The sequence below is a fragment of the Heterodontus francisci genome, unplaced genomic scaffold (genome assembly GCF_036365525.1).
Source record: "Heterodontus francisci isolate sHetFra1 unplaced genomic scaffold, sHetFra1.hap1 HAP1_SCAFFOLD_391, whole genome shotgun sequence".
Lineage (NCBI taxonomy): Eukaryota > Metazoa > Chordata > Chondrichthyes > Heterodontiformes > Heterodontidae > Heterodontus > Heterodontus francisci.
The window spans coordinates 1,095,135-1,114,353 of NW_027142096.1; the positions used below are offsets into that span (position 1 = coordinate 1,095,135).

At 48.0% G+C, this 19,219-nt stretch overlaps 1 protein-coding gene across 1 annotated transcript; it reads right to left on the reverse strand.

The window, feature by feature from the left end:
- Window positions 1–17,647: 17,647 nt before the first annotated feature.
- On the reverse strand, window positions 17,648–18,541 carry LOC137366519 (probable G-protein coupled receptor 139). Its single transcript, XM_068028315.1, has one exon. It carries the CDS (start codon window positions 18,467–18,469, stop codon window positions 17,648–17,650), a length of 822 nt encoding a protein of 273 aa, XP_067884416.1. The 5' UTR covers window positions 18,470–18,541.
- Window positions 18,542–19,219: the final 678 nt, after the last annotated feature.

The window sequence follows — 19,219 nt, forward strand, 5'->3', positions numbered from 1 at the left end:
GATTGAATTGGCTCTTTCCGGGTGTTTGGTGGGACTTGGTGCCCCTCCAGCTGGTAGTAATGGAGGCCTGAATTGAATAGTCTCCTTCCTGGTGATGGAGTGGGAGTGAATTCCACTGCAGCTGGTATTAATAGAGGCCTGGATTGAATTGGTTCTTTCCTGGTTTGTAAATTCGACACAGTACCACTCCAGCTGGTAGTAATGGAGGCCTGAATTGAAATACCTCCTTCCTGGTGTGTGACTGGGAGTTGATTCCACTGCAGCTGGTATTAAAGAACAAAGAACAAAGAACAAACAAAATTACAGCACAGTAACAGGCCCTTCGGCCCTCCAAGCCTACGCCGATCCAAATCCTCTATCTAAACCTGTCGCCTATTTTCTGAGGGTCTGTATCTCTTTTATTCATGCCCATTCATGTATCTGTCTAGATACATCTTAAAAGACGCTATCGTGCCCGCGTTTACCACCTCCGCTGGTAATGCATTCCATGCACACAACACCCTCTGCGTAAAGAACTTTCCATGCATATCCCCCCTAAACCTTTCCCATTTCACTTTGAACTCGTGTCCCCTTGTAATTGAATCCCCCACTCTGGGAAAAAGCTTCTTACTATCCACCCTGTCTATACCTCTCATGATTTTGTTCACCTCAATCAGGTCCCCCCTCAACCTCCGTCTTTCTAATGAAAATAATCCTAATCTACTCAACCTCTCTTCATAGCTAGCGCCCTCCATACCAGGCAACATCCTGGTGAACCTCCTCTGCACCCTCTCCAAAGCATCCACATCCTTTTGGTAATGTGGCGAGCAGAACTGCATGCAGTATTCCAAATGTGGCCGAACCAAAGTCCAATACAACAGTAACATGACCTGCCAACTCTTGTACTCAATACCCCGTCCGATGAAGGAAAGCATGCCGTATGCCTTCTTGACCACTCTATTGACCTGCGTTGCCACCGTCAGGGAACAATGGACCTGAACACCCAAATCTCTCTGTACATCAATTTTCCCCAGCACTTTTCCATTTACTGTATAGTTCACTCTTGAATTAGGTCTTCCAAAATGCACCACCTCGCATTTGCCCTGATTGAACTCCATCTGCCATTTCTCTGCCCAACTCTCCAGTCTATCTATATTCTGCTGTATTCTCTGACAGTCCCCTTCACTATCTGCTACTCCACCAATCTTAGTGTCGTCTGCAAACTTGCTAATCAGACCACCGATACTTTCCTCCAAATCATTTATGTATATCACAAACAACAGTGGTCCCAGCACGGATCCCTGTGGAACACCACTGGTCACACATCTCCATTTTGAGAAACTCCCTTCCACTGCTACTCTCTGTCTCCTGTTGCCCTGCCAGTTCTTTATCCTTCTAGCTAGTACACCTTGGACCCCATGCGCCTTCACTTTCTCCATCAGCCTACCATGGGGAACCTTATCAAACGCCTGACTGAAGTCCATGTATATGACATCTACAGCCCTTCCCTCATCAATCAACTTTGTCACTTCCTCAAAGAATTCTATTAAGTTGGTAAGACATGACCTTCCCTGCACAAAACCATGTTGCCTATCACTGATAAGCCCATTTTCTTCCAGATGGGAATAGATCCTATCCCTCAGTATCTTCTCCAGCAGCTTCCCTACCACTGACGTCAGGCTCACCGGTCTATAATTACCTGGATTTTCCCTGCTAGCCTTCTTAAGCAAGGGGACAACATTCGCAATTCTCCAGTCCTCCGGGACCTCACCCGTGCTTAAGGATGTTGCAAAGATATCTGTTAAGGCCCCAACTATTTCCTCTCTCGCTTCCCACAGTAACCTGGGATAGATCTCATCCGGACCTGGGGAGCTGTCCACCTTAATGCCATTTAGAATACCCAACACTTCCTCCCTCCTTCTGCCGACTTGACCTAGAGTAATCAAACATCTGTCCCTAACCTCAACATCCGTCATGTCCCTCTCCTCGGTGAATACCAATGCTATGGACTCGTTTAGAATCTCACCCATTTTCTCTGACTCCACGCAGAACGTTCCTCCTTTGTCCTTGAGTGGGACAATCCTTTCTCTTGTTACCCTCTTGCTCCTTATATATGAATAAAAGGCTTTGGGATTTTCCTTAACCCTGTTTGCTAAAGATATTTCATGACCCCTTTTAGCCCTCTTAATTCCTCGCTTCAGATTGCACCTACAATCCCGATATTCTTTCAAAGCTTCGTCTTTCTTCACCCGCCTAGACCTGATGTGTGCTTCCTTTTTCCTTTTAGCTAGTCTCACAATTTCACCTGTTATCCATGGTTCCCTAATCTTGCCATTTCTATCCCTCATTTTCACAGGAACATGTCTCTCCTGCACGCTGATCAACCTCTCTTTAAAAGCGTCCCACATATCAAAAGTGGATTTACCTTCAAACAGCTGCTCCCAATCTACATTCCCCAGCTCCTGCCGAATTTTAGTACAGTTGGCCTTCCCCAATTTAGCACTCTTCCTTTCGGATCACTCTCGTCTTTGTCCATGAGTATTCTAAAACTTACAGCATTGTGATCACTATTCCCAAAGTAGTCCCCTACTGAAACGTCAGCCACCTGGCCCGGCTCATTTCCCAACACCAGGTCCAGTATGGCCCCTTCCCCAGTTGGACTATTGACATATTGCTCTAGAAAACCCTCCTGGATGCTCCTTACAAATTCTGCTCCATCGAGACCTCTAACATTAATTGAATCCCAGTCAATGTTGGGAAAATTAAAATCACCTATCACCACCACCCTGTTGCTCCGACAGCTTTCCATAATCTGTTTACATATTTGTACCTCTATCTCACGCTCGCTGTTGGGTGGCCTGTAGTACAGCCCCAACATTGTTACCGCACCCTTCCTATTTCTGAGTTCTGCCCATATTGCCTCACAGCTCGAGTCCTCCATCGTGCCCTCCTTCAGCACAGCTGTGATATCTTCTTTGACCAGTACTTCAACTCCTCCACCCCTTTTACCTCCCTCTCTATCCCGCCTGAAGCATTGACAGGTCTGTATTAAATTGGCTCTTGCCCGGTTTGTGAGTGGGACTTAGTACCACTCCAGCTGGTATTAATAGAGGTCTGTATTGAATTCCTCTTTCCTGGTGTGCACGTGGGACTCAGTGCCACTTCAGCTGGTATTAAAAGAGGCCTGGAGTGAATTGGCTCTTTCCTGATGTTTGGGTGATGTTCAGTACCACTCCAGCTGGTATTAAGTGTCCTGGATTGAATTTGGCTCTTCCCTGGTGTGTGAGTGGGAATCCGTGACACTCTCGATGGTATTAGCAGAGTTCTGGATTTCATTGGCTTTATCTAGTGTGTGACTGGTGCTCAGTAGCACTTCAGCTGGTATTAAAAGAAGCCTGGATTTATTTGGCACTTTCCTGGTTTGTGAGTGGGACTCAGTACCACTCCAGCTGGTATTAATACAGGTCTAGATTGATTTGGCGCTTTCCTGGTTTGTGAGTGAGAATCAGTCCCACTCCAGCTGGTATTAATAGAAGCCTGGAATGAATTGGCTCTTCCCTGGAGTGTGAGTGGTACTCAGTCCCACTCCAGTTGGTATTAATAGAAGCCTGGATTCAATTGGCTCTTTGTGGTGTATGAGTGGGACTCACTCCTACTCCGGCTGGTTTTAAGAGAGGCCTGGATTGAATTGTCTCTTTCTTGGTGTGTGAGTGGGAGTTAATTCCACTCCAGCTGGTATTAATATATGCCTTCATTGAATTGACTCATTCCTGGTGTTTGGGTGCTGCTCAGTGCCACTCTAGCTGGTAGTGATAGAGGCCTGGATTGAATTGGCTCTTTCCTGGTGTGTGAGTGGGTGTTGATTCCACTACCGCTTGTATTAATAGAGGCCTGAATTGAACTGTCTCTTTCCTGGTGTGTGAGTGGGGCTCAGTCCCACTCCAGCTGGTATTAATAGACGCCTGGATTGAATTATCTCTTTCCTGGTGTGTGAGTGGGGCTCAGTACCGCTGCAGCTGATATTTCTTGTGGCCTGGATTGAATTGGCTCTTTCCTGGTGTGTGAGTGGGACTCAGTACCACACCAGCTGGTATTAATAGAAGTCTGGATTGAATTGGCTCTTTCCTGGTTTGCGAGTGAGACTCAGTACCACTCCAGCAGGTATTAATACGGGCCTGTATTGAATTGACTCTTTCCTAGTATTTGGGTGGGAGTCGGTGCCACTCCAGCTGGTATTAATAGAGGTCTGGTTTAAATTGGCTCTTTCCTGGAGTGTGAGTGATGCTCAGTACGACTCCAGCAGGCATTAATATTGGTCTCGATTGATTTGGCTCTTTCCTGGTGTGTGAGTGGCGCTCAGTACCACTCCACCTGGTCGTAATAGAAGCCTCGGTTGAATTGCCTCTTTCCTGTTGTGTGAGTTGGACTCAGTCCATTTCCAGCTTGTATTAATAGAGGTCTGGATTGAATTGGCTCTTTCCTGGTGTGTGTGTTGGTGCTCAGTACCACTCAGGCTGGTATTAATAGATGCCTGGATTGAATTAGCTTTTTCCTGGTGTGTGAGTGAGAATCAGTGCCACTCCAGCTGGTATTTATAGAGAACTGGATAGAATTGGCTCTTTCCTGGTGTGTGAGTCGGGCACAGTACCTCTCCAGTTGGTATGAATAAAGGACTGGATTGATTTGGCTCCTTCCTGGTATGTGAGTGGGACTCATTACCACTCCAGCTGATGTTACTGGAGGCCTGGAGTTAATTGGCACTTTCCTGATGTGTGAGTGGGGCTCAGTGCCTCTCCAGCTGGTATTAATAGAGGTCTGGATTGAATTGGCTCTCTCCTGGTGTGTGAGTCGGACACAGTACCTCTCCTGTTGGTATTAATACAGGACTGGATTGATTTGTCTCTTTCCTGGTTTGTGAGTGAGACTCAGTAACACTCCAGCTGATTTTTATATTGGACTGGATTCAAATGGCTCTTTCCTGATGTTTGATTGGGGCTCAGTGCCACTCCAGCTGCTATTAATAGTCGTCTCGATTGATTTGGCTCTTTCCGGTGTGATAGTGGGACTCAGTACCTCTCCAGCGAATGTCACTAGAGGGCTGGATTGAATTGGCTCTTTCCTGTTGTGTGAGTGGGCCTCAGTGCCTCTCCAGCTGGTATTAATAGAGGCCTGTATTGAATTGTCTCTTTCCTGCAGTGTGAGTGGGACTCAGTCCCACTCCAGCTGGTATTAACAGAGAACTGGATTGAATTGGCTCTTTCCTGGTGTGTGTGTGGGACTCAGTACCACTCCAGCTGATGTTACGAGAGGCCTGGAGTGAATTGGCTCTTTCCTGATGTGTCAGTGGGGCTCAGTGGTTCACCTGCTGGTATTAATATATGTCTGCATTGAATTGGCTCTCTCTTGGTGTGTGAGTAGGACACAGTACATCTCCAGTTGGTATTAATAAAGGTCTGGATTGATTTGGCTCTTTCCTGGTGCGTGAGTATCACTCAGTACCACTCCAGCTGGTATTTATACAGGCCTGGATTGAACTGGGGATTTCTTGTTGTGTGAGTGGTACTCAGTACCATGACAGCTGGTATTAATAGAGAGCTGGATAGAATTGGCTCTTTCCTGTTGCGTGAGTGGGGCTCAGTACCACTCCAGCTGGTATTAATAGAGTCCTGGATTGAATTGGTTCTTTCCTGGTGTGTGAGTGGGACTCAGTTCAACTACTGCTGGTATTAATAGAGGCCTAGATTGAATTGGCTCTATACTGGTGTGTGAGTGAGACTCATTCCCACTCCAGCTGGCATTAATAGAGGTCTGGGTTGAATTGGCTCTTTCTGGTGTGTGAGTGGGACTCGGTCCTACTCCTGCTGGTTTTAATAGATGCCGAGATTGAATTGGCTCTTTCCTTGTGTGTGAGTGGGAGTTGATTTCACTCCAGCTGGCATGAATAGAAGCCAGGATTGAATTGGCTCCTTCCTGGTGTTTGAGTGGGTCTCAGTACCACTCCAGCTGGTATTAATAGAGGCCTGGATTGAATTGCATCTTCGCTGTTGTTTGAATGAGACTCACTACCACTCCAGCTGGTATTAATAGAGACCTGAATAGAATTGGCTCTTTCCTGGTGTGTGAGAGGGACTCAGTCCCACTCAAGCTGGTATTAATATAAGCATGGATTGAATGGGCTCTTTCCTGTTGTGTGAGTGGGACTTAATTTCACTCCAGCTGGTATTAATGGAGCCTGGATTGAATTAACTGTTTCCTGGTGTGTGCGTGAGACTCAGTACCACTCCAGCTGGTATTAATTGAGAACTGGATTGAATTGGCTCTTTCCTGGTGCGTGAGTGGCCGTTACGTCCACTGCAGCTGGAGTTAATAGAGGTCTGGATAGATTGGGCTCCTTCCTGATGTATGGGTGGGGCTCAGTACCACTCCAGCTGGTATTAATGGAGGTCTGCATTGAATTGGCGCTTTCCTGGTGTGTGAGTGGGGCTCAGTACCACTCCAGCGTTTATTAATCGAGGTCTGCATTGAATTAGCTCTTTCCTGGTGCGTGAGTGGCGCTCAGTACCACTCCAGCTGGTATTAATAGATGCCTGTATTGAATTAGCTTTTTCCTGGTGTGTGAGTGAGATTCAGTGCCACTCCAGCTGGTGTTCATAGAGAACTGGATTGAATTGTCTCTTTCCTGGTGTGTGAGTGGGAATCAGTGCCACTCCAGCTGGTATTAATAGATGTCGGGATAGAAATGGCTCACTCCTTGCGTGTGAGTAGGACACAGTCCCTCTCCAGCTGGTGTTAATAAAGGCTTGGATTGAATTGTGTCTTCCCTGGTGTGTGAATAGGACTCAGTGCCAACCCAGCTTTTGTTAATGGAGGCCTGGAGTAAATTGCCTCTTCCCTGATGTGTGAGTCGGTCTCAATACAGCTCCAGTTGGTATTCATAGACGCCTGGATTGAATTGTATCTTCCCTGTTGTGTGAGTGGGACTCAGTACCACTCCAGCTGGTATTGATGGAGGCCTGTATTGAACTGGCTCTTTCCTGGTGTGTGAGTGGGCGTTAAGTCCACTGCAGCTGGAGTTAATTGAGGTCTGGATAGATTGGGCTCCTTCCTGATGTATGGGTGGGACTCAGTGCCACTCCAGCAGGTATTCATAGAGGTCTGCATTGAATTGGCTCTTTCCTGGTGTGTGAGTAGGGCTCAGTACCACTCCAGCTGGTATTAATAGAGGCCTGCATTGAATTGGCTCTTTCCTGGTCTTTGAGTGGGGCTCAGTACCACTCCAGCTGTTAGTAATGTGGGTCTGCATGGAATTGGCGCTTTCCTGGTGTGTGAGTGGGGCTCAGTACCACTCCAGCGTTTATTAATAGAAGTCTGCATTGAATTGGCTCTTTCCTGGTGCGTTTGTGTGGCTCAGTACCACTCCAGCTGGTATTAATAGAGGCCAGAATTGAATTGGCTCTTTCCGGGAGTGTGAGTGGAATTCAGTCCCACTGCAGCTGGTATTAATAGAGGCCTGGATTGAATTGCCTCTGCCCTGATGTGTGACTAGGACACAATACAGCTCCAGCTGGTATTGATGGAGGCCTGGATTAAATTGTCTCTTCCCTGGTGTGTGAGTGGGTCTCCGTACCACTCCAGCTGGTATTGATGGAGGCCTGAATTGAATTGTCTCTTCCCTGATGTCTGAGTGGGACCCACTACCAATCCAGCTGGTATTTATCGAGGTGTGGATTGAATTGGCTCTTTCCTGGTTTGTGAGTGTGACTTAGTACCGCTCCAGCTGGTATTAATAGAGGTCTGTATTGAATTCCTCTTTCCTGGTGTGCACGTGGGACTCAGTGCCACTTCAGCTGGTATTAAAAGAGGCCTGGAGTGAATTGGCTCTTTCCTGATGTTTGGGTGATGTTCAATACCACTCCAGCTGGTATTAAGTGTCCTGGATTGAATTTGGCTCTTCCCTGGTGTGTGATTGGGAATCCGTGACACTCTCGATGGTATTAGCAGAGTTCTGGATTTCATTGGCTTTATCTAGTGTGTGACTGGTGCTCAGTAGCACTTCAGCTGATATTAAAAGAAGCCTGGATTTATTTGGCACTTTCCTGGTTTGTGAGTGGGACTCAGTACCACTCCAGCTGGTATTAATACAGGTCTAGATTGATTTGGCGCTTTCCTGGTTTGTGAGTGAGAATCAGTCCCACTCCAGCTGGTATTAATAGAAGCCTGGAATGAATTGGCTCTTTCCTGGAGTGTGAGTGGTACTCAGTCCCACTCCAGTTGGTATTAATAGAAGCCTGGATTCAATTGGCTCTTTGTGGTGTATGAGTGGGACTCACTCCTACTCCGGCTGGTTTTAAGAGAGGCCTGGATTGAATTGTCTCTTTCTTGGTGTGTGAGTGGGAGTTAATTCCACTCCAGCTGGTATTAATATATGCCTTCATTGAATTGACTCATTCCTGGTGTTTGGGTGCTGCTCAGTGCCACTCTAGCTGGTAGTGATAGAGGCCTGGATTGAATTGGCTCTTTCCTAGTGTGTGAGTGGGTGTTGATTCCACTACAGCTTGTATTAATAGAGGCCTGAATTGAACTGTCTCTTTCCTGGTGTGTGAGTGGGGCTCAGTCCCACTCCAGCTGTTATTAATAGACGCCTGGATTGAATTATCTCTTTCCTGGTGTGTGAGTGGGGCTCAGTACCGCTGCAGCTGATATTTCTTGTGGCCTGGATTGAATTGGCTCTTTCCTGGTGTGTGAGTGGGACTCAGTACCACACCAGCTGGTATTAATAGAAGTCTGGATTGAATTGGCTCTTTCCTGGTTTGCGAGTGAGACTCAGTACCACTCCAGCAGGTATTAATACGGGCCTGTATTGAATTGACTCTTTCCTAGTATTTGGGTGGGACTCAGTGCCACTCCAGCTGCTATTAATAGAGGTCTGGTTTAAATTGGCTCTTTCCTGGAGTGTGAGTGATGCTCAGTACGACTCCAGCAGGCATTAATATTGGTCTCGATTGATTTGGCTCTTTCCTGGTGTGTGAGTGGCGCTCAGTACCACTCCACCTGGTCGTAATAGAAGCCTCAATATTAAGACAGCTCTTGGGCCAACCATCAACAAGATCGCCCCCCTCAAATCTAAATCAGGGGACATAATCACTGACCAACGCAAACAAATGGACCGCTGGGTGGAGCACTACCTAGAACTGTACTCCAGGGAGAATGCTGTCACTGAGACTGCCCTCAATGCAGCCCAGCCTCTACCAGCCATGGATGAGCTGGACATACAGCCAACCAAATCGGAACTCAGTGACGCCATTGATTCTCTAGCCAGTGGAAAAGCCCCTGGGAAGAACAGCGTTACCCCTGAAATAATCACGAGTGCCAAGCCTGCTATACTTTCATTACTACATGAACTGCTTTGCCTGTGCTGGGATGAGGGCGCAGTAACCCAAGACATGCACAATGCCAATATCATCACCCTCTATAATAACAAAGGTGACCGCGGTGACTGCAACAACTACCGTGGAATCTCCCTGCTCAGAATAATGGGGAAAGTCTTTGCTCGTGTTGCTCTGAACAGGCTCCAGAAGCTGGCCGAGCGCATCTACCCTGAGGCACATTGTGGCTTTCGTGCAGAGAGATCGTCTGTTGACATGCTGTTCTCCCTTCGTCAGATACAGGGGAAATGCCGTGAACAACTGATGCCCCTCTACATTGCTTTCATTGATCTCACCAAAGCCTTTGACCTCGTCAGCAGACGTGGTCTCTTCAGACTACTAGAAAAGATTGGATGCCCACCAAAGCTACTAAGTATCATCATCTCATTCCATGACAATATGAAAGGCACAATTCAACATGGTGGCTCCTCATCAGACCCATTTCCAATCCTGAGTGGCGTGAAACAGTGCTGTGTTCTCGCACCCACACTTTTTGGGATTTTCTTCTCCCTGCTGCTTTCACATGCGTTCAAGTCCTCTGAAGAAGGAATTTTCCTCCACACAAGATCAGGGGGCAGGTTGTTCAACCTTGCCCGTCTAAGAGCGAAGTCCAGAGTATGGTAAGTCCTCATCAGGGAACTTCTCTTTGCTGACGATGCTGCTTTAACATCTCACACTGAAGAGTGCCTGCAGAGTCTCATCGACACGTTTGCGGCTGCCTGCAATGATTTTGGCCTAACCATCAGCCTCAAGAAAAAAAACATCAATCGTCAGGACGTCAGAAATGCTCGATCTATCAATAATGGCGACGACACTCTGGAAGTGGTTCAAGAGTTCATCTACCTAGGCTCAACTATCACCAGTAACCTGTCTCTCGATGCAGAAATCAACAAGTGCATGGGAAAGGCTTCCACTGCTATGTCCAGACTGGCCAAGTGAGTGTGGGAAAATGGTGCACCGACACGGAACACAAAAGTCCGAGTGTATCAAGCCTGTGTCCTCAGTACCTTGCTCTATGGCAGCGAGGCCTGGACAACGTATGTCAGGCAAGAGCGACGTCTCAATTCATTCCATCTTCGCTGCCTCCGGAGAATACTTGGCATCAGGTGGAAGGACCGCATCTCCAACACAGAAGTCCTCGAGGCGACCAACATCACCAGCTTATACACACTACTGAGTCAGCGGCGCTTGAGATGGCTTGGCCATGTGAGCCGCATGGAAGATGGCAGGATCCCCAAAGACACATTGTCCAGCGAGCTCGCCACTGGTATCAGACCCACCGGCCGTCCATGTCTCTGCTTTCAAGACGTCTGCAAACGCAACATGAAATCCAGTGACATTGATCGCAAGTCGTGGCATTCAGTTGCCAGCGTTCGCCAAAGCTGGCGGGCAGCCATAAAGACGGGGCTGAAGTGTGGCGAGTCGAAGAGACAGATTTGTTGGCAGGAAAAAAGACAGAGGTGGAAGGGGAGAGCCAACTGTGCAACAGCCCCGACAAACAAATTTCTGTGCAGCACCTGTGGAAGAGCCCGTCACTCTAGAATTGGCCATCATAGCCACTCCAGGCGCTGCTTCACAAACCACTGACCACCTCCAGGCGCTTATCCATGGTCTCTCGAGATAAGGAGGCCAAAGAAGATTTGAATTGGCTGTAACCTGGTGTGTGAGTGTGGCTCACTGCCAATCCAGCTGGTATTAATCGAGGTGTGGATTGAATTGGCTCTTTCCTGGTTTGTGAGTGGGTCTCAGTACCACTTCAGCTGGTATTAATAGAAGCCTGGATTGAATTGGCTCTTTCCTGGTGTGTGAGTGGGATTCACTGCCACTCTAGCTGGTATTAATAGACGTCCGGAATGAATTGGCTTTTTCCTGGTTTTTGAGTGGGGCTAAGTACCACTCCAGTTGGTATTAATAGAGGTGTGGTTTGATTGGCTATTTCCTGTTGTGTTCGTGGGGCTCACTACCACTCCAGCTTGTATTAAAAGAGGTCTGGATTGATTGGCTCTTTCCTGGTGTTTGAGTGGGGCTCAGTACCATTCCAGCTGGAATTAATAGAGGTATGGTGTGATTTGCTATTTCCTGCTGTGGTACTTGGTCTCAATACCTCTCTCGCTGGTATTAATAGAGGTCCGGATTGAACGGCTCTTTCTTGGTGTGTGTCTGGGACTCAGTGCCACTCCAGCTGGTATTAATAGAGGTCTGGATTGAGTGGCTCTTTGTTGGTGTGTCAGTGGGGCTCCGTGCCACTCCAGCTGGTATTAATAGTGGTCTGGATTGAATTGGCGCCTTCCTGGTTTGTCGGTGGGGCTCAGTGCCACTCCAGCTGGTATTAATAGAGGCCTGGATTGAATTGGCTCTTTCCTCGTTTGTGAGTGGGACTCAGTGCCACTGCAGCTGGTATTAATTGAGGTCTGGATTGAATTGGCTCTTTCCTGATGTGTGAGTGAGACTCAGTCCCACTCCAGCTGGTATAAATGAATGCCTGGATGGAATTGGCTCTTTCCTGGTGTGTGAGTGAGACACAGTCCCACTGCAGCAGGTATTAATAGAGATCTGGATTGAATTGGCTCTTTCCTGGTGTGTGAGTGGGTCTCAGTACCACTCCAACTGGTATTAATAGAGACCTTGATTGAATTGGCTCTCTCCTGGTGTGTGAATGGGTCCAAGTATCATTCCAGCTTGTATGGATAGAAGTCTGGATTGAATTGGCTCTTTCACGCTATATGCGTGTGACTCAGTGCCACTCCAGCTGGTATTAATAGATGTCTGGATTGATTGGCTCTTTGTTGGTGTGTCAGTGGGACTCAGTGCCACTCCAGCTGGTATTAATAGTGCTCTGGATTGAATTGGCGCCTTCCTGGTTTGTCGGTGCGGCTCAGTGCCACTCCAGCTGGTATTAATAGAGGCCTGGATTGAATTGGCTCTTTCCTCGTTTGTGAGTGGGACTCAGTGCCTCTCCAGCTGGTATTAATTGAGGTCTGGATTGAATTGGCTCTTTCCTGATGTGTGAGTGTGACTCAGTCCCACTCCAGCTGGTATAAATGGATGCCTGGATGGAATTGGCTCTTTCCTGGTGTGTGAGTGAGACACAGTCCCACTGCAGCAGGTATTAATAGAGGTCTGAATTGAATGGACTCTTTCCTGGTGTGTGAGTGGGTCTCAGTACCAGTCCAACTGGTATTAATAGAGACCTGGATTGAATTGGCTCTCTCCTGGTGTGTGAATGGGTCTCAGTACCATTCCAGCTTGTATAGATAGAAGTCTGGATTGAATTGGCTCGTTCTTGTTCTGTGAGTGGGGCTCAGTGCCACTCCAGCTGGTATTAATCGAAGTCTGGATTGAATTGGCTCTTTCCTGGTGTTTGTGTGGGACTCAGTACCTCTCCAGTTGGTATTGATAGAGGTCTGGATTGACTTGGCTCTTTCCTGGTGTGTGAGTAGGACTCAATGCCACTCCAGCTGTTATTAATACAAGCCTGGATTGAATTGGCTCTTTCCTGGTGTGTGAATTGGACTCAGTACCTCTCCAGCTTGTATTAATAGGGGTCTGGATAGAATTGGCTCTTTTCTGGTGTGTGAGTGGGATTCAGTACCACTCCAGCTGGTACTAATAGAGGTCAGGAATGAACTGTCTCTTCCCTGGTGTGTGAGTGGGATTCAGTACCACTCTAGCTGGTATTAATAGAGTACTGGATTGAATTGGCACTTTCCTGGTCTGTGAGCGGCACTCAGTGCCACTCCAGCAGTTATTAATAGACATCTGGATTGAATTTCTTCTTTCCTGGTTTGTGAGTGGGGCTCAGAACCGCTCCAGCTGGTATTAATAGATGCCTGGATTGAATTGGCTTATTCCTGCTGTATGAGTGGGGCTCAGTGCCACCCCAGCTGTTATTCATAGAGTTCTGGATTGAATTGGCTGTTTCCTGGCGTATGAGTGGTGCTCAATACCTCTCCAGCTGGTATTAATAGTGGTCTGGATAGAATTGGCTCTTTCCTGGTGTATGAGTGGGACTCAGTCCCACTCCACCTGGTATTGATATCGGTCTGGTTTGAATTGGCTCTTTACTGGCGTATGAGTGGTGCTAAGTACCACTTCAGCTGTTATGAATATTGGTCTGGATTGAATTGTGTCTTTCCTGGTGTGTGAGTGGGACTCAGTACCACCTCAGCTGTTACGAATAGAGGTCTGGATTTAATTGGCTGTTTCCTGGTGTGTGAGTGGGACTCAGTACCAGTCCAGCTGGTATTAAGGGAGGTCTGGATTGATTGGCTCTTTGCTGGTTTGTGAGTGGGGATCAGCACCACTGCAGCTGGTATTAATAGATGACTGGATTGAAGTGGCTTTTTCCTGCTGTATGAGTGGGGCTCAGTGCCACTCCAGCTGTTATTGATGGAGGTCTGGATTGAATTGGCTGTTTCCTGGCATATGAGTGGGGCTCAGTAACACTCCAGCTTGTACTAATAGAGGCCTGGATTGAATTGGCTCTTTCCGGTTGTCTGAGTGGGACTCCGTGCCACTCCAGCTGGTATTGATATAGGTCTGGGTTGAATTGTCTCTTTCCTGGTGTACGAATGGGATTCAGTGCCACTCCAGCTGATATTAATAGAGGTCTGGATTGAATTGGCTCTTTCCTGGTGAATGAGTTGTACTCAGTGCCACTCCAGCTGTTATTAATATAGGTCTGGTATCACTCCAGCTGGTATTAATAGAGGCCTGGATTGAATTGGCTCTTTCCTGGTGTATGAGTGAGACTCAGTCCCTCTCCAGCTGGTATTAATAGAAGTTTGGATTGAATTAGTTCTTTCCTGGTATGTGAGTGGGACACACTAACAAACCAGTTGTTATCTATGGAGGCGTGGATTGCTTTGGCTCTCTCTTGGTTCGTGAGTGGGACTCACTAACACTCCAGCTGGTATTAATAGAGGCCTGGATAGAACTGGCAGTTTCCTGGTGTGTGAGTGAGTTTCAGTAGCACTGCATCTGGTATTAATAAAGGCCTGGATTTTATTGGCTCTTTCCTGGTGAGTGAGTGGGACTCAGTACCACTCCAGCTGGTAGTAATAGATGCCTGGATTGAATGTGCTGTTTCCTGGTGTGAGTGGGGTTCAGTACCACTCCAGCTGTTATTGTTGGACCCCTGGATTTAATTGACTCTTTTCTGCCGTGTGAGCGGCGTTCAGCACCACTCGAGCAGGTGTTACTGGAGGCCAGGATGGGATTAGTTCTTTGCAAGTGTTTGAGTGAAAATCAGTATCTCTCCAGCTCTTATTAGTCGATGCCTGGATTAAATTGGCTCTTTCCTCTTGTGTGCGTGGGACACACAAATACTCCAGCTGGTATTCATAGACTCCAGGATCATATTGGCTCTTTACTGCTGTGTGATTGGGACTCGGGTCCACTCCTGCTTGTATTATTATATTTATTTTTGTTTCGATATACATCACTGAAACCGACCAACAGCCGACCATCAACCACCCATTTCTACCAATCCTATATTACTCCCATATTCCTCCCACAACCCCACAATTCCCCTCTCACCGACCTATACTACGGGCAGTTTATCATGGACAAGTTACCTGTCAATCTGCAAGTCTTTGGCTGTGGGAGAAGACCGGAGCATCCGGCGAAAACCCACTTGGTCACAAGGAGAACTTGCAAACTCCGCATCGGCAGCACCCAGAACTGAACCCGGGTTGCTGGAGCTGTGAGGCTGCAGTGCTGGTCACTGCGCCATTGTGCCACCCATGAATAGAAACCTGGATGGAATTTGCTTTTGCTGGTGAGTGAGTGCGACTCAGTATCACTCCAGCTGGTATTAATAGAGGCCTGGATTGAATTGGCTCTTTCGTGGTGAGTGAGTGGAGTTCAGTACCACTCCAGCTGGTATAAATATAGTCCTGGATTGAATTAACTCTTTGTTGCTGTGTGGAACGGACCCACTACCACTCCAGCTGGTATTAATAGAGGCCTGGAATAAATTTGCACTTTGTAGGGGTGTGAGTGGAGCTCAGAAACACTCCAGCTGCTAGTAATATAGGACTGGATTGAATTGGGTATTTCCTGGTGAGTGAATGTGGCTCAGTACCACTCCAGCTGGTATTAATACAAGCCTGGATTGTGTGGGCCCTTTCCTGTCGTGTGAGTGGGACTCAGTACCACTTCAGCTGATTTTAACAAAAGGTGGGTTCCGACTGTCCCTTGCACAGCGACCATTTTAAATGAAATTCTGTGTTGCTGTTTGATGTCACCTGCACTGCGGCCATTTTAAGCGACATGTGCTGCGTCCATTTTAAATAACAATCCGTGTGGCTGTTTGGTGTTCTTACACCGTGACCATTTTAAGCGACTTTTGCTGTGGCCATTTTAAATGTCATTCCGTTGTGGCTGTTCGATTTCTCTTGCACTGCGGCCATTTTAATCGACATTTGCTGCGGCCAATTTTAGTGACATTCTGTGAGTCTATTTGATGACTTCTGCACTGCGGCCATTTTAAGCGACATTTGCTGTGGCCATTTTAAATGGCATTCTAAGTGGCTGTTTGATGTCACCTGCACTGTGGCCATTTTAAGCGACATGTGCAGCGTGCATTTTAAATGACATTCCGTGTGCCTGTTTGGTGTCACCTGCACTGCAGCCGTTTCAAACAACATGTTATGCGGCCATTCTAAATGAAATGCACTGTGGTCTGTTTGAAATGAGAGCAATCGACCGTGACCATTTTCAATGTTTTCTGTCCAGGGCAGTGAATGTAACTGGTTATTTTTGAGAATAAAGACTAATAAATGATAATGAATCATACAGAATCATAAAGGATTGTAAAGATTTACAAAGTGTTATGAAGAATTGTAAATAGTTTATTAAGGCTATGAAGGTCTGCAAATATTTATAAATCATTATAAAGGGTGATAAGTAATTAACAAGACTTTTTTTATTTGAAAGGAATTATAAAGATTATACAGGATTCGGAAAGGATCTGAACCCACTCCCGCTCCCCATCACTCTGGAAACAGACTCCGCCACCACTCCTCGTCACCCGAGAAACAGGCCCCGCCCGCACTCAAAGTCATCCTGGAAACAGGGCCAGCCCCCACTCCTGTCACCCTGGAAAGAGACCACGTCGCACTGCCCCATCACCCTGGAGTCAGACCCCACCCCCCATAATTCATTCGCCTGTAAACAGACCCCGCCTACACTGCCCGTCACGGAAACAGACCCGCCCACATCTCCATCACCCTAGAAACAGGCCCCGCCCCAACTCTCCATCACCCTGGAAGCAGCTCCCACACCCACTCTCCCTCACCGGAGCAACAGGCCCAGCACCTTTCCCCATCACCCTGTGGACGGAACCCGCCCCCACTCCCTCGTCACCTTAGAAACAAAGCCCGCCCCCTCTCCCACTCACTGGGAAACAGGCACCGCCCTCCACCCCTCCATACTCTGCAGCCAGACACTGCCCTCAGCCCTCCCTCACCCTGGAGACAGACCCCGCCCCCAGGCCCTGACACCCTGGAAACTGACTAAACCCCCACTCTCCTTCTTCCTGTATACTGACTCCGCCCCCACTCCCCATCAGTGGGGAAGCAGACCGGCCCCCCTCCCCGTTACTCTGGAAACAGACAACGCCCCCAATCCCTGCCACCCTGAAAACAGACCCCTTCCCTCGTCCCCGTTACCCTGGAAACAGGCCCCGCCAGTAATCCCCGTCTCCCTAAACAAACCCTACGCACACTCCACGTCACGGAAACAGGCCCCGCCCACATTCCTCGGCACCCCGGAAACAGGCACCGCTCCCACTCCTCCATTACCCTGGAGAAGATCACGCCTCCACTCCTCTGTCACCCTGGGGACAGACCCTGCCCCCACTCTCCCTCGCCCCCATCTCCCTGGAGCCAGACACCGCCCCCACACTCTGTTACCCAGGAAACTGGCTCCGCCTGCACACCCCGTCACCGGGGAAACAAACCCCGCCCCCACTCCCCATCACTCTGAAAACAGACGCCGCCCCAACACCCCGTCACCCTGGAAACTGTCCCCGCCCGCATTTCCCTTCACCGGTGTAGCAAGCACCGCCCCTACTCCCCGTCACCGGGGAAAGAGACTCCGCCCCCAATTCTCCACCGGGGAAACAGGACCCACCCACGCTCAGTCTCCACGTTGACAGTCCCCGCCCCCGCTCTGTCTCCATGGTGGCAGGCCCCGCCCCATTTTGTGCCCATGGTGACAGGCCCCTCCACCTCCTCTGATCATTGAATGAATTTAACAATTGGAGTAAAGGGATATTTAAGTACATTCTTCAACTGCTCTCTGAACTGAGTCTGGGTCACGGCGTAAATTGCAGTGTTTGTGCAGCAACTCAGGAGCTGCAGTATGAAGCCCAATTCCTGCAGAAACCGAGCGAGATAAACTGACCGATACCCCAACCTCCACATCCGCCACCATATCGAATACGCCATTAACATTACCCACAACAGGATGAAATTCCCCGAGATAACTAAAAGTAAAATGATAGATTTCCTTCGACTCTCCATCTCGGGGTCTCTGCTACACTTCCCACTGCTGTGAGCTCGGAGTCTCCTGCGTCCTCTGCTGCTCACTAAAATGTGTCTGACGGTGAGAGCGTTGAGCAGCAGAATCAGCACAAATGGGACGGCCGGGGTTAGAATGCTGTGGAGGAACTCGATTGTTCCCCAGACACGAGAATAATAAACATCCATTGTTACATCACAAAACCAGGGATTGTTCCCCAGCCAATACCGACCCGTGAACATAAAATACCAGAAGATGTTCTTTAAACAGCTCAGCACACTCACTGTTCCCACAACAACACCTGCCGTTTTCTCACTGCAATATTTACTTTTCAGCTTCTGGCAACAAATGGCCACAAAACGATCAATGGTGAAAGTGACTGTGAACCAGACAGAACAGTCTGTGACTGTGTAAAGCAGGACGGCGTGGATATTACACACGGGGATGGACCACAGGAACCGAAACTGTTCCCAATAAACAATGGGAATGTGTCTCAATATCAGGTCCAGGATAATGACCAGCAGATCCGCCACTGACATGGCCACCAGGTAGCGTGTGACACATTTGGAGAGACCGCACTTTCCCCGAGACAGGATCCCAATCGTCAGCAAGTTAACTGTGAGGAAGGGAAATAAACAGAGGAGTTATACATCAGGCTGGAGCAAAGTTACCAGTTTGATTAAGAACTTAATGAGATGTATAAATGTGTTTCTGTATCCAGTGATGTTTTGAAATGATTGAACGTGAATGAACAAATGGGAAGGTCTGTGATACGGTGGAAGACAGGAGAGATTAAATAATGAAAGGATGATATTGAAATTGTCATACTGCATGTTGATCATAATCCTCGCCTTCTTTAGTTTCCCCGTCTGGTTTAAAAACTGTTCCATCTCTAATTGCGCGAAGTGCTGATGAAGGGTCACCGACTTGAAATATTAAACTCTTTTCTCTGTCAACAAATGCTGTCAGCCCTGCTGAGTATTTCCAGTATTTTCAGTTATTATTTCAGATTTCCAGCATCTGCAGCATTGTGGATTTGTATGGAAAGATAAATGTTAAACTGACTGAGAGACTCTGTGTCAATGCCTGTGGCATGATGTGTGTCTGCGCGTGTCTGTGTGTGTGTATATGTCTGGCTGCTTGCGAAGTTGAGACCTGTGTGCGTGTGTTTGTCAGAAAGATACAGAGAGAGAGTGTGTGTGTGTGAGTGTGAGAGAGAGCGCGCACGCGGTTGTATGTGTGTGTGTGTGTGTGTGTGTGAGAGAGAGTGTGTGAGTGTGTTTGCATGT

What these genes read in the sequence shown, in the direction of transcription:
- LOC137366519 (XM_068028315.1), bottom strand. Translation starts at nt 18,469, where the DNA reads ATGTCAGTGGCGGATCTGCTGGTCATTATCCTGGACCTGATATTGAGA.